The sequence below is a fragment of the Sciurus vulgaris genome (genome assembly GCF_902686455.1).
Source record: "Sciurus vulgaris genome assembly, chromosome: 11".
NCBI classification, from domain to species: Eukaryota; Metazoa; Chordata; class Mammalia; order Rodentia; family Sciuridae; genus Sciurus; species Sciurus vulgaris.
Window position 1 is genome coordinate 125,802,225 of NC_136472.1, and position 20,458 is coordinate 125,822,682.

The 20,458-nt window shown below is 40.1% G+C and overlaps 1 protein-coding gene across 4 annotated transcripts in view; it reads left to right on the forward strand.

Moving 5' to 3' along the window:
- APLP2 (amyloid beta precursor like protein 2) overlaps window positions 1–18,980 on the forward strand; it is a 62,202-nt gene extending 43,222 nt beyond the window's left edge. For 2 of the 4 annotated variants that reach the window (XM_079102848.1, XM_079102850.1), the window contains 11 exons: window positions 1,201–1,331; window positions 2,241–2,315; window positions 3,662–3,820; window positions 4,592–4,720; window positions 8,076–8,175; window positions 10,010–10,162; window positions 11,621–11,656; window positions 14,645–14,730; window positions 15,945–16,019; window positions 16,336–16,491; window positions 17,533–18,980. In XM_079102848.1, the coding sequence (XP_078958974.1) occupies window positions 1,201–1,331; window positions 2,241–2,315; window positions 3,662–3,820; window positions 4,592–4,720; window positions 8,076–8,175; window positions 10,010–10,162; window positions 11,621–11,656; window positions 14,645–14,730; window positions 15,945–16,019; window positions 16,336–16,491; window positions 17,533–17,634 (1,202 nt within the window). In that variant the 3' untranslated portion in view covers window positions 17,635–18,980. The remainder of the gene's footprint in view (window positions 1–1,200; window positions 1,332–2,240; window positions 2,316–3,661; window positions 3,821–4,591; window positions 4,721–8,075; window positions 8,176–10,009; window positions 10,163–11,620; window positions 11,657–14,644; window positions 14,731–15,944; window positions 16,020–16,335; window positions 16,492–17,532) is intronic. The other 2 variants (XM_079102851.1, XM_079102849.1) reach the window with 1 other exon arrangement.
- The last annotated feature ends 1,478 nt before the right edge of the window (window positions 18,981–20,458 follow it).

The following is a 20,458-nucleotide window of genomic DNA, read 5'->3' on the forward strand; positions in this document are numbered from 1 at the left end:
TTTATTGAAGGGAGCAAAGAAGATTCTTCTGACAGAAAAACTTTGGAGTAACTGGCTAGTCTAATAGTAGTTATATTTATTAACAACAATTATTTTAATGGATTAAAATTACACAATTCTGGAAATTAGGTGAATTTGTTACCAGATTAAAAATTAGTTGTATTTTGGCATTTGCTGTATGTCACAATGTATTCTAAGCAAGTTGCACATTATTTCTCCCTAGTTCGGGAAATCTTGAGTGAATTAGGCTAACACGTTTCCAGGGGTGTTTCTTAAGTGGTTACCCAAGTGAACTTGCTCCCTTCTCAGTTCTTTCTCTTAGGAGGCTAAACTCCACTATATTTATACTCACTTGCCTGGTGCTAGTAAGAGATAGTTATATGTGAACAGCTGTACGGTGAGGGGTTGTCCATTCCAATGGGCTTATGTTTGGAGGGACTTCTGAAAAGGCCCTCCGTTCAGTGTCATAGGTCCAATAAGCCCAAGGTATCTTCACATCCATGGAAGGTGCCCTTGTAAACTATAGAAACTTAGTTTTACCCCCGTTATCCTTGATATTGGGGATGGGTGTAAGAGTCTTTCAGTAAGGCTGAAAACTTAAAAATTATATCTAGAATGAGTTGGGCTTTCTCTAACTCATTCTATATTTAAAGACTGTTCAATTCAGCCAGTTTCCCAAAGTAAGTTAGGACCTAAAGATTGCCAGAAGGGTGAAAGGGGTAATGAGTTCCTCAAAAATTGAGACACTCGTGGATGTTCTTCTACAGGGTCTGATTTCAGCACTGGTCCCTGTTCAGACATTAGTGACGGGTAGTAAGGTAGCTATTTTTTAGGTTTTCAAGTTTCACGCTGTGAAGGGAAGGCATGGAAGCAGCTTCTTATTTTCTGCTCTACAGTCCTGGAGAGGATGCCTCATGAGTGATGAAAATATCAGGGGACTGAGCTACCCATAAGTTGGTGTATTAGTATGGACTGACATGGTTGATGAATACAGTGCAAAAAATATTGCCCACTGTAATCTAACAAAGTGAAGTCTTGGCAGACAGCAGCACCCTGCACTTACAGTGAGGCATGACACAAATTGAGTCCATCTTGCAGGTCCTGAGCTTGGTTTTTTTCCTAGAACACTATGCAGTTTTAACACTGCATCTGACTGACCCCTGACCCTCAAAGCAAACTCCTTCTGTAATTTTGTTTCAGTTCCTCCAACTCCTCTGCCAACCAATGATGTTGATGTGTATTTCGAGACCTCTGCAGATGATAATGAGCATGCTCGCTTCCAGAAGGCTAAGGAACAGTTGGAAATTCGGCACCGCAACCGAATGGACAGGGTAAACTTAGGCATTTCTCTTATTCTTCGTTTGGCATTGGGTAGCATAGGTTTTGTTCGTTTGGTTGGTTGGTTGGTTTTTGTTTTCTTTTCTTTTGGTGGGGATCCAACCCAGGGCCTTGTGTGTGCTTCACAAGCGTTCTGTAGCATGTAGTTTTAGTTGAAGAAAGAGACACCATCTTTCTAAAATATCCTGTGTAATGGGTAAGGAGTAGTGAGGTTCCGGAGTATCAGGGAAGCTCCTTGCTGGGTGGGTGAGTCCTTCCCTACCCTGTCTCCGTGATCATGTAGTCACTCTCTCTATGACGTGTTGCAGACACTGCCGAGCTCGTCCTGTACCGGTTACTCACTTGCTGCCTTTCTTTGCCATCACTGGCTTTAAATACCACTGCCTGTGGAAGGCTCTAAGTCTCGAGGGCTTTCTTTTCCTTAAGAGCATTCGAAGTTCAGAGTAGTGAGAGCCCAGAGTGCAGCTTCCTTATGAATGCGCTCAACATTGAGAGGAGATTGACAGGAATACCTTGCTTGACCTGAACTGTCCCTCAAATACCTTTACATCACCTGCCTTGGGCTTACCATATAGGAGATGCTAATTGTTTTCTCCATAACTGTTCGGAGAAATATATATTAACCTGTTTTTTTGATGAGTAGACTTAAGGCACAGAGACTTTTAAAGTAACTAGTTGAAGATTAAGTAACAAGGTGGTCATGGAATTGAGGCTCCATCTGGGGATAGTTCAGGCCTAGAACTTTCTGAGGCAGCAGCAACCCTGAATTCATAAGCGATCACATGACGCAGTTTCCTTTTGCACAGTTTCCGACCCTGGATTCAGTGCCTGGCAGTATTTTTAGAAAACAGGGAAGTTGATTCAGAGGATTGTTCTCTGGTGAGTGTTTTTAACCTTTGTAGGTAAAGAAAGAGTGGGAAGAGGCAGAGCTTCAAGCCAAGAACCTCCCCAAAGCAGAGAGGCAGACCCTCATTCAGGTAAGATGTATTCTTCAAGGACAAAAATGCAGCCTACCAGTTTAAAATATGGTCAAAGCCATAGGAAATTTAAATTTGCCACCTCTTTTTATTCAGGGACTTAAGTTACAAGGAAGTTGTAACTGACCTTTTTCACCTCTAGTATTGCTCATCTATGGTAGAAGGAAATCAAACCTACCTCAAGAGTATACTTAATTCATGCCAGGAAGTAACCTTAGTTTAGCTGCCACTTGTTAGTTCTGCTTTCCTGGCAAAAGTCCTCTGTCATCTTTGTTCTTGGCCTGTGACTTGTTTTTCAGCAATACTGATTTATTTATTCACAGACTCAAAAGTCAAAAGGCAGTTCATCTCTAACTTTGTAAAACTACCACCTTAAAATCATAGCAGCAAACTACATTCCCCTTCAGTAAGAGAGAGTTGCTAGGAATAGGGATAGCAATTTATAGGACTGCTTTAGTTTTCGAAAACGTGTGTGTGTGTGGTGGGGCGGGTGCTTGGGATTGAACTCAGGGCCTTACTTGTTTAAATACACTCTGCCACTGAGTATACCCCAGACCCTGATTACATTTTAAATCAGTTTTTTTTTTTTTTTTTTTTTTTTAAGCTAACTTCTGTCTTCTTGTAATGTAGTTCTTTTCTGGAAGATCTTTGTTTTCTTACCAATGACCTAGAAAAATCGAAGCGTTACAAGCCAGTGCATCTTATGCAAGGAAATTAAATTCAACAGCCTTAAACTACCTTTAAACTTGGCCAAGTACCTCATAGATAACTTGCCCTTTACAACTTTAAGGCATGATTCAGCATAACTCACCATGTTATTATATTATATTTGAAAGTGTATTTACTATTGCTTGTCAATTTCAGGGTTTTGAAGTTAGACCCTTGTTTACCTTGCTTAACATGGAAGAACCAGTATTCCTCTCTGTGTGTGTATGTGTGTGTGTGTGTGTTTAGTTATTGTGGTGCTGGGAATCAAACCCGGGCCTTGTTCATTCTAGGCAAGCTCTCCACCACTAAGGTATGCTGTCATGTCAGCCGGGTGGTATTCCTTTACTTTAGTGTACATTGAAAAAACCAGATTTGAGCTTGAGCTTGCAGTGCTAGTGATTTCAGTTACAGAAATGCTAAGGAGTCCCTCTAACACTGAGATTTAACTTGCTTTTTTAATTAAGAGAGTATTTATCATGATAGAGCTCAGAAGCATATCTTGATCCTACCCTCACTTTGCTCTCTGAACCTTACTGTCACTGACACTGGGTATGGAGAAATATCTGAGTGTAAGGGTATTTGCTTAGACTTTCTCCAGGTGTTGCAAATTAAATATTGTTCCTTCTTTCATGGGTTAGCACTTCCAAGCTATGGTTAAAGCATTAGAGAAGGAAGCAGCCAGCGAGAAGCAGCAGCTGGTGGAAACCCACCTGGCCCGTGTGGAGGCCATGCTGAATGACCGCCGACGGATGGCTCTGGAGAATTACCTGGCTGCCCTGCAGTCTGACCCCCCTCGGGTGAGTTGTAGTCCAAGCAGAATCACTCATGAGTTATAACAGTGTTGTTCACCCTAAAATGGTGCCAGCGAATGTCATGCAGGTTGGTAAAAGTTACATGTTTATGACAAGTTTTGACAGTACTAATGGTAAGGAAAAAAGATTAGAAAGGAAAAGGTATTATGTAGAAAAGCATAACCTTAGGATATTGTTTAGGAATTACACAATTGGTGGACTTTCTGGTAACCTTATTTTCAAAAATGAAAATTTGCCTTCTATGAATGAAGGCTTTTGAACCAGTTCTATCAAGAAAAAGAAAAGGGTAAAGTAATTTACACTGAAACTCTTGGGTAAGTGATATCAACATCTTTTTAAAATCTTTTAATTCTAAACTGCCTTGCTTTTGGAAATAGGAAGTGTTGGAAGGATATTTGTATCCTTCTTGAGTGAGTTGTTATACTTTTTTCTTTAGGGTGATATAGGAGACTTCCTAACTTATAATTCAGGTGTCAGACTCAGCCAGGAAAGATTATTAGAGGAGGATTACGGACTGTAGATTTCCTGGAAATACTATTTGTTATGGCTCTAATACAATGCTGGAACTTAGTTTTTGGTATTTTTACCTAGAAAGATAGTTTCCTGTTGCTTGGTAGGCTAAAGCTTTCAGATCTATAGCTTTCATTCTTGTTCATAGCTAAGTTTTACATTTTTAAGTGAACTTTTCACACTTTATTTCCTACTGTTTTTAATTTTCTAGTCTCTGGATCGTAAAACAACTATTCTCTTTTGTAGCCTCATCGCATTCTCCAGGCTTTGCGGCGTTATGTGCGTGCTGAGAATAAAGATCGCCTGCATACCATTCGTCATTACCAACATGTGTTGGCTGTTGATCCAGAAAAGGCAGCCCAGATGAAATCCCAGGTATGCCTAGACACAAATGACTGCCTTGAGCATATTTTCATTGGGGACATAGGCATTGACTTACGGTAATATAGCACTCTAGTTGTGCTTACTATTCATAGAAAATGATTTTTGATTTCTAGAGATATTCGGTACATGACATTGGTTGTTGTTATGGCACTCTTTTAAAAATATCTTTTCTATACCCTATGCTAAATACTTTGTATTTAAAGTTTCTGAAGGTTTAGAAATACATGATTGTATTGAAGAGATATAGTTTGTAAATTGTTTTTTATATCAGTTTATTTCTGATTTAGGGTATCACCAGAATTAATATTTGAAACCTTTTTCTAGGCAAACATATTAAGCAGATCTTAAAAGTTGGTTTTGGGCTAGGAGTGTCATCCAGTGATAGAAGAAATTTTTAAAAAGAGATTTCTCTTCTTCTGTGGATTTAGTTTTTTTTAGACAGACATGTTTATATTCTTGGGTTTTGTTCCATATTGGGTCCAGGTTTACTTTACAGTTATCTGTAGAGATCTGTTTCTGATTCCTCTTTTTCATTTTGGTAATTTATCCATATATTTACTTGTTTTTTCCTTTTTTTGTGTGTATGTATTCCAAGAAAATGGTTTTTGCCTACAAGACACTTAGGTTTATTTTAAGCCGGGAAGTCTAGCAGCTCAACCTGTTCGTTTTCCTAGATGGCCTTGTAATCTTATTTCCTTCCATATTTTAAATATAATGCTGTGCTGATTGTACCATTATACATGGAATATAATTACAGCATGGGTCCCTCTGAACTTCTTGTGTATGTTATAAACATAATTTGCCCAGAAGTATTAGCTTTGTTCCACTTGTTGGTCAGAAGTACATAGAGTTTACATTAGAATTTGGATGTTCAGGGGAAAGAAGAACTCAAGACTTGAAAAAAGTGGGAAATGTGGGAAGGAGCTGGGTCTAGGACCCTGGGAGGCATCTGATATGGGCCATTCAAGACTTGACTTCATATCATACGGAGTAGAAAAGAGGGAGAAAAGGCCTAGAGTCCTGGAGTACTCTGAGAAGACAAGTGGAGAAATGCATATTGTTGGGATTGGGTTAGGCTTCTTGGGTCCTACTGATTTTTTTTAATAAAAAGCATACTTTTCCAAACTTTTTGTTTAAAATTAGATTATGTTGTATTTTACATAAAATTAGTCTATTTTGTGTGGTGAGAATTTTAGAAAGGGGGGCGTCATTCCATTTGTTGAATTAATAATTGGACAACCCCTCCAAATAAGATCAAACTGCATTCCAAGTAGAGTGGGAAGTAGAGTCTTCCCATGTAGAACATCTTGGGGGAGACCCAGCTCTCATTTGAGCTTTTACTGTCCACTTTCAACCTATCATTCTAGCCAAGTGTGGCCAAGTAGTCTGAATGCTAGAAAAAAACCAAAATATTCAACCTGTTACCCGTCGAGTATCCCCTATCTAAAATGCTTTTCTGATTTTGGATTTTTTTGGATCTTGAAATACTCTTTGTGTATATAATGGGATGTCCTGATGGCCTGGAAAGGGACCCTAGTATAAACCTGAAATTCATTGTTTCATGTACACTTGTATGCATAACCTGAAAGTGATGCAGTATTTTTTATGTACCTGTGTTTTGTTTGAGTGCAGCCTTCATGTGAATTCAGCTGTGGAATTTTCCACTTGTGTAATTATGTCAGCACTCAAAATGTTTCAGTTTTTGGAGCATTTCTGATTTTGGATTTTTAAATTTAGAGATGATCAACCTGTTTAACTTTTGGCTAAATATGAGACGGTGCTTTTACCCCCTTAGTACTATATAATTCAAGGGTTACTATGAAGACACTAATTTCCAGTATTCCACCCTGTGGCTCTTGTCCTGCTGTGGATATATGAACTATTCTCTCCCAGACAGCTCCTTACTACATCTGAGGAAGTTAACAGTGTCAACCTTTGCTGAGGCTGTGAGTGGTACATTTCAGTTCCATTTGTCCTTTTTCTCCAAAGCACTCACTCTTGTGCTTTCCCATCAGTATACTTGAATGGAATGGCAAATATAAAATTAAATTGCTTTATCCTTGCTTTTAAAGGTCAGAGACAACCAATCATCAATCTTTAATAAAAGCATCTTTACATTAATTTTTTTTTCCATTTTGACCCTTCACGTTAATGGCCTTAAGCCCACATAATTAATGTGTTGACTTTGAGCACCCTCTTTAGGAAAAGCACGGTAACTGCAAGTCTGACTGGGAACAGAAGCTTAGCTTAGAGTAGGATCTTCTGTGAGCATCAAGACTGTGCCTCACTGTGAACTTTATCCCAGATCACCTTTCAGCTCCACCCTATTTTGTTGTTGAATGAACATCCTTGAAACTTGTGGATTCAGAAGCTAAGTGAGCTAAGTGAGCTGTGGTCATTAACTTCATTTAACAATTCCTTAAGATCGATTTTTTTTAGGGATGGGAATGTAGTTCAGTGGTAGATCCCTTGCTTAGCATGCACGAGGGCCTGAATTCGATCTCCAGTGCTAGAAAAAAATTATCATGCATCATTTTAAAGAATAGTGATTTAGTTAAATAGGAATAAACTAGTTCTGTTCTTTACCATCATAATCATCTTTCCCCCATTGTTGGAAATTGAACCTGGTGGGGTTCCTACCACTAAACCATCCCCAACCCTTTTTATTTTTATTTTGAAACAGGGTCTTGCTAAATTGCTTAGGGTGACCTCAAACTTGGGATCCTCCTGCCTTAGCCTCCCAAGTCAGTAGGATTAGAGGTGTGTGCTTCCAACTCTCCTGGTTACCATAATAATTATTTTAAGCATTTGCTTCACTAAGCAAAGGCCATAAATGGTCTCCTCTTTCCACAAATTACTTTTTAGCCACTGATTTCAGTCTTTTTATCCTATCTGATCTGACAGATGATAACAATTAACTGACACTTGTCCTTTTTCATTCAACAAAACCTATTGAACACCCAGCACTGTAAAAAAAAAAAGTAGGGCTCTTTAACTCTTTGTATTTGGGGATAAGTACCTTGTATGAAAATCAAGCCAATAACTGGCTAGCAAACATTTTTAAACTAAATTTTCTTTTAACATGGTGTCTTCCTATAGATAGATTTTCATGTCATCTGGTGTCATCATAATGCTGTCTAAACACATTCTTGTACTTTAGCAGTCAGTAAATATGGCATGGGGAGTAATACATTTCCGCGACCAGCTGCCCTGTTGGCCTCTATAAAGAATGCACCTTTTGAATTTCTTTTTCTGTAAGTGTGTGTGAATGTCCTTTGCCTTCATGTTTCTTTCTGGCCTGGTTGTTTTCACTGACAAGACTTCTCCGTCATAATTGTGCTTCCAGGTAATGACACATCTCCATGTGATTGAAGAAAGAAGGAACCAAAGCCTCTCTCTGCTCTACAAAGTTCCTTATGTAGCACAAGAAATTCAAGAGGAAATTGGTGGGTACTTGCTGAGTGTGTGAAGGGCAGGTTGGGACTTCTTGCTGAGTGAGGCCCAGGCACCATGGCTGAACAAGATGAGAGAAGTAGGAGTCAGCAAGGCCAATGGAATAGCGCATTATCTCACTGTAGCTTCAGAGTTCTGAAATCAACAGAAGCTCACATGGTAAGGTCAAGGAGTCTCCAAGGACAGATGTTTGGGCTGGGAACCTTGAGTTCCATTGATCTTCACTTTTATTAGCAGAACAGAATCCCAGGTGTGAAATTACAGGGGCGTAGGACATTTCCTTCTGCTATTCCCCATCCCCCCTTAACTGTTGATATATTCAGCAATTCAAGGTGTTCTGTTTTAGACAAATTTTCACCTTCTCTCCCACTCTGTTCTTCATTTATTTCACAAGTTTTATCATGTCTGCTGTGTGTTCCAGAGTGAAATGGTATACCAGTGGATAATAGCTGCTAGTTTCTTTTCCAGTAGGAAAGAAACAGGCAGCAAAACAGAACAAAAAATTAACAAATATCAGATGGTTATAAATGCTGAGTAGAATATTAGAAACAGATTGTAATAGTGTGGCGTGACTTTAGGTCAGTTTGCCGATTCTGGGGAACAATAACCATAGATAAGCACAAGCTATCCATGCAAAGATCACAAGGGAAAACACAGTTGGCAGTGGGAATGATGATTATGAAAGCCTAAAATTCAAGTCAGTGCATTCAAGGAGATTAGTGTGGTCATATCATAGTGAAGGGAAATGAGACCTAGGAAGTAGGCAGGCTCCAGATCATGAAGAGATTTCAGTAAAATCGAGATGTTTGGATTTTACTTAACGTAATGGGATGCTTTTAGAGAGCTTTAACCTAGAGAGTAACTAGATCTGGATTCTACTTTTAAAAAAGAATATGAATTTTTTTTAAAAAACACTTGACTGCCACGTGGAGAGCTAATTCAATTTGAAAATCAGCCAGGAAATGTTTATGAAAATCCAGGAGAGATATGGTAGTGAGATGTGTGCTGAGAAGCTAGGAGATATCTTTAGGATATTCCAGAAGAAGGGCAAAGAGATGTGCTGGGAGTTGGATGTGGGTGAGAAAGAGAAGAACAAGAATCACATACAGGGTGTGGATGGATATGGTATTAGTGTTCACTGAGGTTGGGAAGAAAATCTAGAATTCTCTTTTTTACAGGTTCAAATAGAAAGTGCTACTGGATGTTAAGAAACTGTCTAAGATGGATAAGACAGTTGGGCAATAGCTACAGGAGCTATGGTGTATAGGGATTTTTTATTTTTATTTTTTATTTATTTTTTTAACTGATATTGGCAAAATAGGTCAAAGGGTATGAAATTGTGAGTGAATGTACACTATAAGTACTGTAGTTAATATTACTGTATGTATGCTGAAAATTTTCCAGGAGAGTAGATTATAGGTGTTCTTACCAGTAAAAAGAAGTAATTAGAGAACATGATGGAAGTGTTAATTTGCATAATTAGTAATCATTTCACTATATATGTTAGAACATCACATTATACATCATAAATTATATAATTAAAACAAATCCACAACTGGCTTTGGAGGAGAGCACATAACTGGAATGTGGAAATAGAGGATGGGCCAGGATGGAGCCCTGGGGTTTCTTTTCTGAAGCTCTGCTGTGCTGCAGAGATAGAGAAAGGTCTTTCTGGGAGTGGTCAGCTGGGTTGTAGGCTGGTGGGACACTGTGGATCTTGAGCTGTGGCTCAAGCATTAGCCTTTTTCAGACTGCTAGTCCTGTGCTTAGATATTAGGTCTTTCAGAAAGCTGCATATCTGTTCCCTGCTGTGTTTGTCTTTGTCAGATGAGCTCCTTCAGGAACAGCGAGCAGACATGGACCAGTTCACGGCCTCCATCTCAGAGAGCCCCATGGACGTCCGGGTGAGCTCTGAGGAGAGTGACGAGATCCCACCGTTCCACCCCTTCCATCCTTTCCCGTCCTTACCTGAGAACGAAGGTGCGTATGGTCCTCAGTACACTTCTTTGACCCATGGGTCTAGGAGAAAGGAATTAGAAAACTGGAGTCCCTTTTTTGAAGCTGGGTTGAGCTGGGGATGTTGTATTCCTGGTTGTCTGAGGGAGACAGGATTCCCCTGGCACTTACTGTGTGTGGGTACTGTGCTAGGTCTTGACAGCTAATTAGCTTCAGTATCACCATGAAGTCAAGAATATTCCTTTCTTTGGATGGCTTCACGCCCTCTGCTCTTCCCTGCTTATGTGACGCCCCTCATGTGTGGGAGTCACTTGGCAAGTGAAATAACACCTTCATGTTTTACTGTGTTTTCTCATAAGTCTTGGGAGGTAGATGGGGAGGAGCTAAGAAGGTGCCTGGGCTGGCTCAAGGTCACATCTCCACTGTGGTAGGGTAAGAAGCTGTGTCCTTTGATTCCTAGTCAGGTACGCTTTCCTTTACTCCCTTGGTTTTCAATGACTTAAAGTCTAAAATGTCTAAAAGTATCTCTAAAAGCCTTGAGTCTGCACCAGAAATAAATAAGCCACAGAGACCTGTGCCCTGGGACCAGTATGTATAATCAGATTCTGTTTAGTGCTGCTGCTAATGGTGATGGTAATGATAAAAATGGCTCACAGCTATGGAACCCTGATTATATGCCAACTTTAGTTAAGCATTTGGCTTGGATGCTTTCATTTAATCCTCTAAGGTAGGTACTGTGAGTGTCCCCCTTTGAGAATTCCAAGGTTTAAAGAAGTTAAGTACTTGTCTCTGGGGTCATAGCTCATAGGTTTAGAGTCAGGATTTGAATTCCAACTGATAGTACCCTGCAGTCACTGGGGTACAGTCACATGACTCTGTATAGTGCTGGAACAGAGGTCTGGGGAAGGTGCCAAATTGGATGGGGTGTGTATGCAGTCAGCCTAGCCTTTATCAGACTGTACAAATGCAATACAGTTGGTCTTTTAATAATAAAACAGGAACCATTAAAATAGTGGCTAAAGATACGTTACCCTGCTCTTAATACTTATCTTACAATCTCAAACCTGTGGGGCTATAGGGTGGCCATATATAGACAACTTTTTTATACTTGTTTGGGTTTGGGACATCTTGTACATTGTTTAGCTGGGACCTTGTCTCCTTAACAGCAAACCACAATCAATACTAACTTCAACTTTTGCTGTTTTCTGAGAATAATTTTATGGGCTAAACTAATTTTGGAATTTCCCTTAAAAGGCACAAGTCAGATTACTACTTTTTGTCTCTCTAAGGATACCTTTTAATGATTTGCTGTGGATCTTACTGCTGGTTTGTTTATGGGATATTCAGGAAGGCTTTTTAAGGAAAAAATACCTATTGTTGACATTGTAGAGAAATTCTAAGACAGAAATTCTGAAAGAAACCATTTTCTTTCTTAATCTCCTTTTGTGCTATTTTGTTTTTTATTGTTTTCCTTTCTGCTAGACACTCAGCCGGAGTTGTACCATCCAATGAAAAAAGGTTGGTTTGTCAAAGATGTCCCCTTTAAGACCTTCATTCCTTTTCACTTCCCCAGTGTGTTGGAAGTTTCATTTTCTGTTTCATGCCATCACCTGATCTTTTCCATCTCATTTCTTCAGCCATGGCTGTGAGTAGAGCCAGAGTAGCCCTACTTTCATGTGAGCTGGACCACCTTTCCTACACTCGGAATCTAGTTTCAGTGGTATTGGTTACTGAATGACCATCTTAAAGCTTTCCTTCTAAAGGGGATGCTTCGAGTAACCCAAACAGACGTTTTCCTGAATCATTTTAACCTGGGTAGGTCTTTAAAAATAGATACAGGTTGGTCGTTGAGTTCTAGAAAATTTAAGAATGTGCATAATTTACATCAGTTGGAGAGGTTTGTATTTGTTTTGGTTTGTTTTTTTCCCCTTATTCCTCTTCTTTCTTTCTTTGCTATTCTATCCAAATCTTTTCCCCTTCTGTTTAACTGTCTCTGTCCTCTGTGTCACTTGTCTTATGTCCCTGAGTTGTAGCATTTCTTAAATGTGAGAAGCTGATAGGTGGAGACAGGTTACAGACCCTTGCTCTAGTGAGTGTACAGTTTTTGAAGATAGTTCAGGAAAGCAGTGTGCTGAATGCCTTACATCCCCAGTCTTGTTTAATGGTTTGGACCTCCCTATAGGGCATGATTTTGAGCTGTTTTCTAGATTAGGCAATTTGAAGAAGTCTCTGAGATTGCATGACTTGCAAGTCATGAACATAAGAAGTGGAAGACGTGGGGTCTGAACCCAGTCTCTGCTCAGTGCTGGTGGTTTCTGTTGCCTAGGTTCCCAGTCTAAATTGTTGAATCCCCTGGGTGGTTGGGCAGTCAACTCTTTGAAGTCACTGAGAATTAAAGCAAATATTTCATGTTTTTTATGAGCCCACTCTTTTGACTTTGACAGTCTGATTATGGATAGACCAAGCAGTGATCCCTGGCTGAGAATTTGGTATTCTGATTTATACCACAATTCATTCTCAGAACATAAAAGTGATTCGAATCTTCTGAAAATGCTTTACTATGTTCTACTGGGGTGTGTCTCTTTTTGGAGATCACTGTGCTAACATTCCTTTCAACAGCACATCTTAGATGTTTATAGATAAAAATGAATTTTCTAGATGCTTAACTGGCTTTTGCCTTTGTACTTAAACTGTTATGAGTTGCAACAATTTAACTATTAACTTTTGGTCTCTTGAAGTCACTTGTTTATGCATTTTATAAAACCAAAGTGGTTTTGGTTAGTATTTACAAAACATGTGGTTTATACCAACAAAAAAGTATTAAAACAGTGTGGATTGATGGCAGGTCTTTATGCAATTTGGTTTAGAACCACATCATTTTTCAAATTGGATTCTGCCTGTACAAAATTCTGAGGAGAGAGAACAAGTTAGAATGAGCTTAGAATTTGATTTGCTGGGCTTGGTCCTTGCTGAGGCAACTCCCTTCTTTTTTCTCAATAGTTGAGGTACAGTATTATTTCAAGTGAAGAGTTTAGAAAAAAGTAATTATTTATAGCTGCTATGTTATATAATAGTTAATGAATTCTCTAGCCTGCAAGTTCAGCAGATGAGGTAGCTGTTATTAATTGCTCCTATTGCTCTGTGTTAAGAATGATTCTTTGTAAGATAGAAAGCTTTGCATTATTGCCAGGAGCTGTGGCTCATATCTGTAATCCCAGCTACTTGGGAGACTGAAGGAGGATTGTAATTTTGAGGCCAACTTTGGCAACTTAGTAAGAGCCTCTCAAAATAAAATTTTTAAAAAAGAGGGGGGTGGACCTGAGGTCATAACTCGGTGGTAAAATGTTCTCGGGTTCCATCCCTAGTACCACCAAAAAACAAAAAACCCCTTTGTTTTGTGACTAGACATTGCCTGCCTTTGACAAGCCCAAGAATAGCAGCATAGTGCATAAATTAATATTGGAATTTTATTCACTTGCAGGGAGTTACTGTTGAATGTTGAGTATGCTGTCAGGTCGATCTGTTTATAATAAGGTTCAAATAAATCACAGATGTGTATAGAACTGTAGGTATTACTAATAAGAAACTTGTGATAACTAGAAATTATGAGCTTTGGAGCTATATAAAGAGGTTACCCCTCTTTCTGCCTCCCTGTGTCTCTGCTGGGTACAGTTATGCTACTTATTTGGATGCTATCATTTCAAGTGCCATGCATGGGTGACATTGACTCAGCAATATCTGACTTTGGAAAGAGAAATGTTGCTATTCTTGCTCCTTGTAGGGAAAGGCACCTTCCCACCCAGGTGTTAGAATTCTGTTCCTGTTCATTCTGTACCTATCACTTAGGATGTGACCTTCTAGGATCTAGACTCTGAGAAGGATACAACCAGTGGGAGACACAGAAGGAGATTGATAATTACAAAATGTGTGGTTTTACGTGCTATACCTGGGTATGTCCAAGAGGAGCTGAAGCTTAAAGGACAAATAGTACAGCTTGAGGTGTCTTGGAGGGTATTTGAAACAGAAAGAGCTACCCATGGAGTAAACTGTCATGCACAAGGCAAATGCAGACATTGCTGAGTGATGGTCCTTTGTCCACGTGGAAGATCCTGGGTGCTGAAGAATCAGGTTGTTGGGGTAGCACGTGCTCAGCAATGTCACATGAGGGTGCTGCATGTTTGCTTGAATGCCTTCATACTCCACTTTTATCTATCTTTAAATATTCTCCCTGAAGGCTCTTTATTTCCATTTTTTTCCAAGTGGAGGACAAGTAAGCATTCTGTCCTCCTCCATTATACCCATTGGTCCTTGGAAAATACTTCTGTCATTCATTCTTGTAGAGCACAGTGCATCCTCAAACATGGGAACACAGTGACATATTGAGTCGGTGGTGGGGGAGGCACCTGATGAGGGACTTCCTGGCCTTCAGGCAGGAGTTTGCTGCTTCTGTGATATTGGCCCAAGGTGGGCCTCCTGGAAACTCAGCTGTGGTCTCTCCCCTCGCAGGGTCTGGAGTAGGAGAGCAAGACGGGGGACTGATTGGTGCAGAAGAGAAAGTGATAAACAGTAAGAATAAAGTGGATGAAAATATGGTGAGCCCATTCTTTATTCTGCCCAGCACCTTTCTTTCTTTTTCTCTTTCTTTCTCTCTCTCTCTTTCTTTCTTTCTTTCTTTCTTTCTTTCTTTCGGGATCTTGTGGGGCGGGCTGTGTTTTTGCTTTCTTTCTTCTTGTTTTTTTCCCACTCCTCCCTACCCCTCTTTCTTTCTTTCTTTCTTTCTCTCTCTCTTTCTTTCTCTCTCTCTCTCTCTTTCTTTCTTTCTTTCTTTAGTGATGCTGGGGATCGAACCCAAGGCCTTGTGCTTGTGAGCACTCTACCAACTGAGCTATATCCCCAGCCCCACATTTCCTTTTGAGACTCACTAAAGTGAGTTGCCTGATGTTAGCACTTCAGTTGCATGTTCATATGCCCAGTTTCTGTACAGTAGGAGATGGGAGCTCCAGCTATACTCCTGAAGTAATTGTGTCATTTAGCATCTGCAGATGAGAAGGACTAATAAAGTCTTTTACTACAGTTTTTTAATCTCTTGCTCTATAGTAGGAAAATAACATTTGCAACCAAAGATATGAATAACACTAGAAGCCATTTTCAAGTGAGTTACAATTTAATAACTTGAAAGAATAAAGGTGGGCTTAGTTTTTATACTGCAGAGAGTTTATACCCCTTTATATTCTTCTGGTGTTGTCTGTCACTTAGGTTTCTGGGTTATTTTCAATTAAGTTTGATAATTAAACTTGGCTTCTTAGTAGTCTTTCTTGAGACATGTATCCACAATAGTTCCCTAACGAGAAATTCAAGTGGTCAGGTGTGGTGGTGGCACAGGTCTGTAATCCCCATGGCTCTGGAGGCTAAGGCAGGAGGATTGCAGGTTCAAAGCCAGCCTCAGCCAACTTAGCAAGGTCTGTAGCAACTTAGCAAGACCCTGTCTCAAAAAATAAGGACTGGGGATGTTTCTTGGTGGTTAAGCACCCCTGGATTTATTCTTTGGTCTTCCCCACCCAATTAAAAAAAAAAAAAAGAAAAAGAAAAGAAAAATGCAAGTGAACACCCTTATTGGACCAACTCCCACACAGAAAATTTGTATCCCCACTTGCATTGAGGGTGTTGTGACAGACTAACTGGTTAGTAGGTGTCAAATACTTGCCTGCTTCCTACACCAAATGGAGTAGAAAAGAAGCACTGATACTTAAAATGAATGTCCCTCCTACCCACTTGCTAGTTGCTGACCTTTTCATGACTATTTCAGGTCATTGATGAAACTTTGGATGTTAAGGAAATGATTTTCAATGCCGAGAGAGTTGGAGGCCTTGAGGAAGAGCCGGTATGTGTTTAGCTCCGGAACCTAATGCCAGATCTCATGTCACTGTTGGCTATTTCCAACCTTCTCAGAGGGGGCTTGTGTTTTGAGTAAACCAGGGCCCTCATACTTTTAGGCAAGAAAACTAAAATAAAAATCTCTGTGGAGATTGGGAAAGAGGGCATTCTCCCCATATGGACCATGAACTGCAAAGTAAGATTTTGCTCGACTCCCTTGGGTTTTAGAAACCCAACTTTAAAGGCCCATGGCCCTCCTTGAATAACTTTTCTCATGGTTTTCAGGTGTCACTATACTTTGTTCCCTGTCTTCTTTATTTTAGGAATCTGTGGGACCTCTGCGGGAAGACTTCAGTCTAAGCAGCAGTGCTCTTATTGGCTTGCTGGTCATTGCAGTGGCCATTGCTACAGTCATTGTTATCAGCCTGGTGATGCTGAGGAAGAGACAATATGGCACCATCAGCCATGGAATTGTGGAGGTGAGAAGCTGAACTTTGTTCTGCCTTGGCCCAAGTGGATGAAGGTTTGCTCTCTACTGTCCACCTTGGGATTAGAGTATTTCCTTAGTTGTTGTTGTTCTTTTTTTTTTTTTTTTTTTTTTTAAACTGGGGATTGAACCCATGGGTGCTTAATCATCGAGCTGCATCTCCAGCCCTTTTTATTTTGAGATGTGTTAGGTATTTAATGATCAGGGACTGCCACTCTTTTTTTTTTTTTGATGCTGCTGGGAATAGAACCCAGAGCCTAACACATTTGATGAATGCTTTATTGCGGAACTACACCCTGAGAACTACTCTTCTTTTTTTAGTGGGAGAAAACCAAAAAAGCAACAGAAAATTGAGAAAGAGCCAAGGCAGGCCATTTCTGTTCTGTCTTCTGATTTGTGTTTGGAACTGTTTGCCTCTCATTTTTTTAATGGATGTGGGACATGTGCAGCATCTCTTGATTCTAGAATATAAATACAACAAAGAATCTAATGTACCCTGAAAAATGAGTTGTTGATTTTTGATCCGGGGGAGGAAGGGTGTTGGATTGTCCCCTGGGCTTTGTACATGCTAGGAGCTACACCCCCAGCCTGAAAATGAATTCAAATGCAAGTCTCAGTAGTATTATCTCCTGTTGGAGCCTGGCCCAGCTGTGGAGTTTCATAACTGAAAAAGACTAGAGACCATCTGACTCTACTCCTTATTTTATAGCTGAGTGTGATGTGACTCTCCTCCACTATTCCCACATAGTTAAATAGCAGAAACTGAGACTTGCTTGGCACTGTGGAAATTCAGTAGGCAGTTTGGACTAAGCTTTCAGGATTCTAGTTTCAGAAAAAAGTATTACCTCTTCCACCCCCTTTTCTCCTCTTCCTGCATCCTTATCACCAGCTCTCTTTCAATCTTTCCAGTGGAAACAAGATGCTGGGTTGCTTTTGGTCCCCAGGGTATTTTGTAGCAAATAGTTCTGGTCTCCTGAGACCCTGCACAGGCCTCTTTCAATATATTGTAATGACCTGTACCCTTTTCTTCCAGGTTGACCCAATGCTCACCCCAGAAGAGCGTCACCTGAACAAGATGCAGAACCATGGTTATGAAAACCCAACCTACAAATATCTGGAGCAGATGCAGATTTAAGTAGCAGGAAGCATGTGGCACCCTGGATGGAAGGGTGGTGCAGGTGGGCCAGAAGAGGTCCAGTGTTTTGGACCGACTGCTGACCTCCAGTTGCTGCCAGAAGGTCTCACCTTACATCCTGACCTCCTGGATTGTTTAAGACTATAAAGTACTACTGTAGAATTGCAATTTCCATTCTTTTAAATGGGTGAAAAATGTTAATATAACAATATATGATATATAAACCTTAAGTAAAATGAAAAAAGATCTATTGCAGATACTTGATGGATGTAGTTTTCTTTTTTAAATTAATTGAAAATTCCACTTCTATTGTATGGTCTCACACATGCTCTATATAAATGGAAATTGTTGATTTTCAATGATAGGCTGTATATGCAGACTGTTTGTTCCAATTACATTGTATAAGTCAACTCATTCACTGTCCTGATTTTTATTATTTAAAAAAAATAAAAAGGCAGTATTCCCTTTTTTAAACTTTCAGAAAGTTGCTGAGAAACTTAGTGGAATAGGGAATTGCAATTGACCGTGGAAGCACATCATGATGCCCTTGCTAAATGATTCTGAAGGCCAGTTTGCTGGAAACCCAGTGCTTGCAGTGCTGGGTGGGTGCCTTGGTGTCTTCATTACCAGCTGTGTCGCCAAGGAGGTGGAGGGTCAAAGCATTTTCGTTTCCATGTCTTTCAGCAAGCCTAACGCATACAGATGGGGGTGTCCACTGCTGCTTTCCTTCTAAATCCAGTTCTTCCACAGCAACTAGCCTGTAGTTTATATGTGAAATTGTTTCTCTGTTTGTTGTTCACATGCTGTAGTTTTTTACTATCCACTTCCCCTTCAGAAGTATGTGCAGATATGCAGTCTTTTCCTCTTTGGATGTCTCCCTCCAAGGCACTGACCCTTGGCCCTCCTTTTGTACCTTAACTTCTGCCCCTTCTCCTGTCACTCAGAGAAGACACCATAAGCAGATGGCTGGGGTCCCAGGAGAGAGTACAGGGAATGTTATGTGAAAAGAGAATGTTCCAGGTTGTGTACAAAACTGGATCTGTAGACACTGTGGAAAGCTTTGAAGATTTTTGTTTCTTTCACATGAGTCTTTGTAATGCTTGTATAGTTCATGTTGATGCTCACAGCTTTTTCTTTATCCTTTTTTCATTTGAAGGTTCTGGTAACCTGTGGTGTATTTTTTTCTTCTTCTGTTTTTCTGTGACTTTTTGTTTTCCTTCCTCCCTTTTGACCTTACCCATTTCTCTTCCCACTATGCACAGATAAAACTTCACCTACAGACTCCTTAATATGATCTGTGGAGAATGTACAGAGTTTAAACACATCAATAAATACTTTAACTTCCACTGAGACTCCTTGTTTTATTGACCCTGCAGGGCATTGATCTGTGATGGTGGTTTTACCCCTCCTGCCTCCAGAAATGATGGATATCTTCTTTCTGTAAAGGATTACTGGGGCTGCACCACAGAGAATGAAATAAGCCAGCTGAAAGCAGGTCTTGAGTCCTGAGCTTAAATTTTATCTTGCATTCAAAAAAATAAGGAAAATCTGCCTAGAACATTGTCTGGCAAAGTTTGACTACAAGTACTATTAGTGGCAGACTTTTTGTCTTAATGATACTAAAAACAATGAATAGGGCTTATGGCTAAATTTTCAAAGAACTGTTTGTAGCCTCCATTTCTGAATGTCTCAAATAACCTGCCAGCAGGAGGCCCTAGTTAGTTGAAGGGGGTGTTATTACCACTAAGATTCCCCCCCCCCCCCCCGCCCCATACTGGAAATTGAATGCAGGGACGCTTTGCCACTGTTCTACATTGCCAACTTTTTTTTTTTTTTTTTTTTTTTGAAACAGGGACTTGCTAAGTTTCTTAGGGCCACCTTAATTAAGTTGCTGAGGCTGGCCTCAAACTTGCAAACCTCCTGTCTTAGCCTCCCAGGTCGCTGGAACTACAGGCATGCACCACCAATGCCTGTCATCACTAAGCCTTTTTAATGCTTTGCTACCCTGGAAAGTAAATTTCAGGGACTGATTTTCTGAATCACCACCCCAGTTTGATATAATTTAAATATCTGGAGCAGTTTTCAAGGTCATATTGCATGCATCTGCATGTAAGTGTATACAAACATATATATGCTCTTTCCTAGAACACTGGAATAGGGAGAGAGCATTTTATGAGCCTCTTACCAAAAAAGCACATTGGGTTGAGCCACTGAATGCATTGGTTCTCCATAGCAATCGCTTCCCCATCATTTCTCCCTCCTGCCTTCGTCTCTTAGATGCTGCCAAGAAAGACATGAAGGAGGGATCTCTTTATTTTTGAAGCTGATTGCCAGTGTGCTTTAAAGAAGGTCGTCACTTGATCTAGTATCAGCCAGGAGATGGTTCTAGCATTCCTGATCTGATTCCAAATGCAGAAGACCAGCTTCATTCTTTTTTTAGTGTCTGCCATCTGCTTGCTGCTTTACAGGCAGTGTCTAGTTTAATCATCTTAACATTTGGAGGTATAATACTCCTGTGTCACAGCAAGCTGAGGTTTTCCAAACCCAGCTCTGAGTTTTTCTTCCACTGTATGTTAGTCCTGGAAAATGGGTCCTTAAGTTTGCTCCAGAAGTGGGTCTCTGTCTACTGGTAGTAAGCCAGCTGGTCAACTCTCAGGACTTTTATCCACTACCAGCATTCATGTTGATTATTCACCTCAGAGAACTTCAGAGATGGTGAAATTGCAAATTTCCACTTAGACATTATCCAGACAGGTCAGGACAGCTACAACTGGGGATAGATCAGAATGTAGGAGTCCCAGCAGTAAAGCCCACCTGTCTCCTT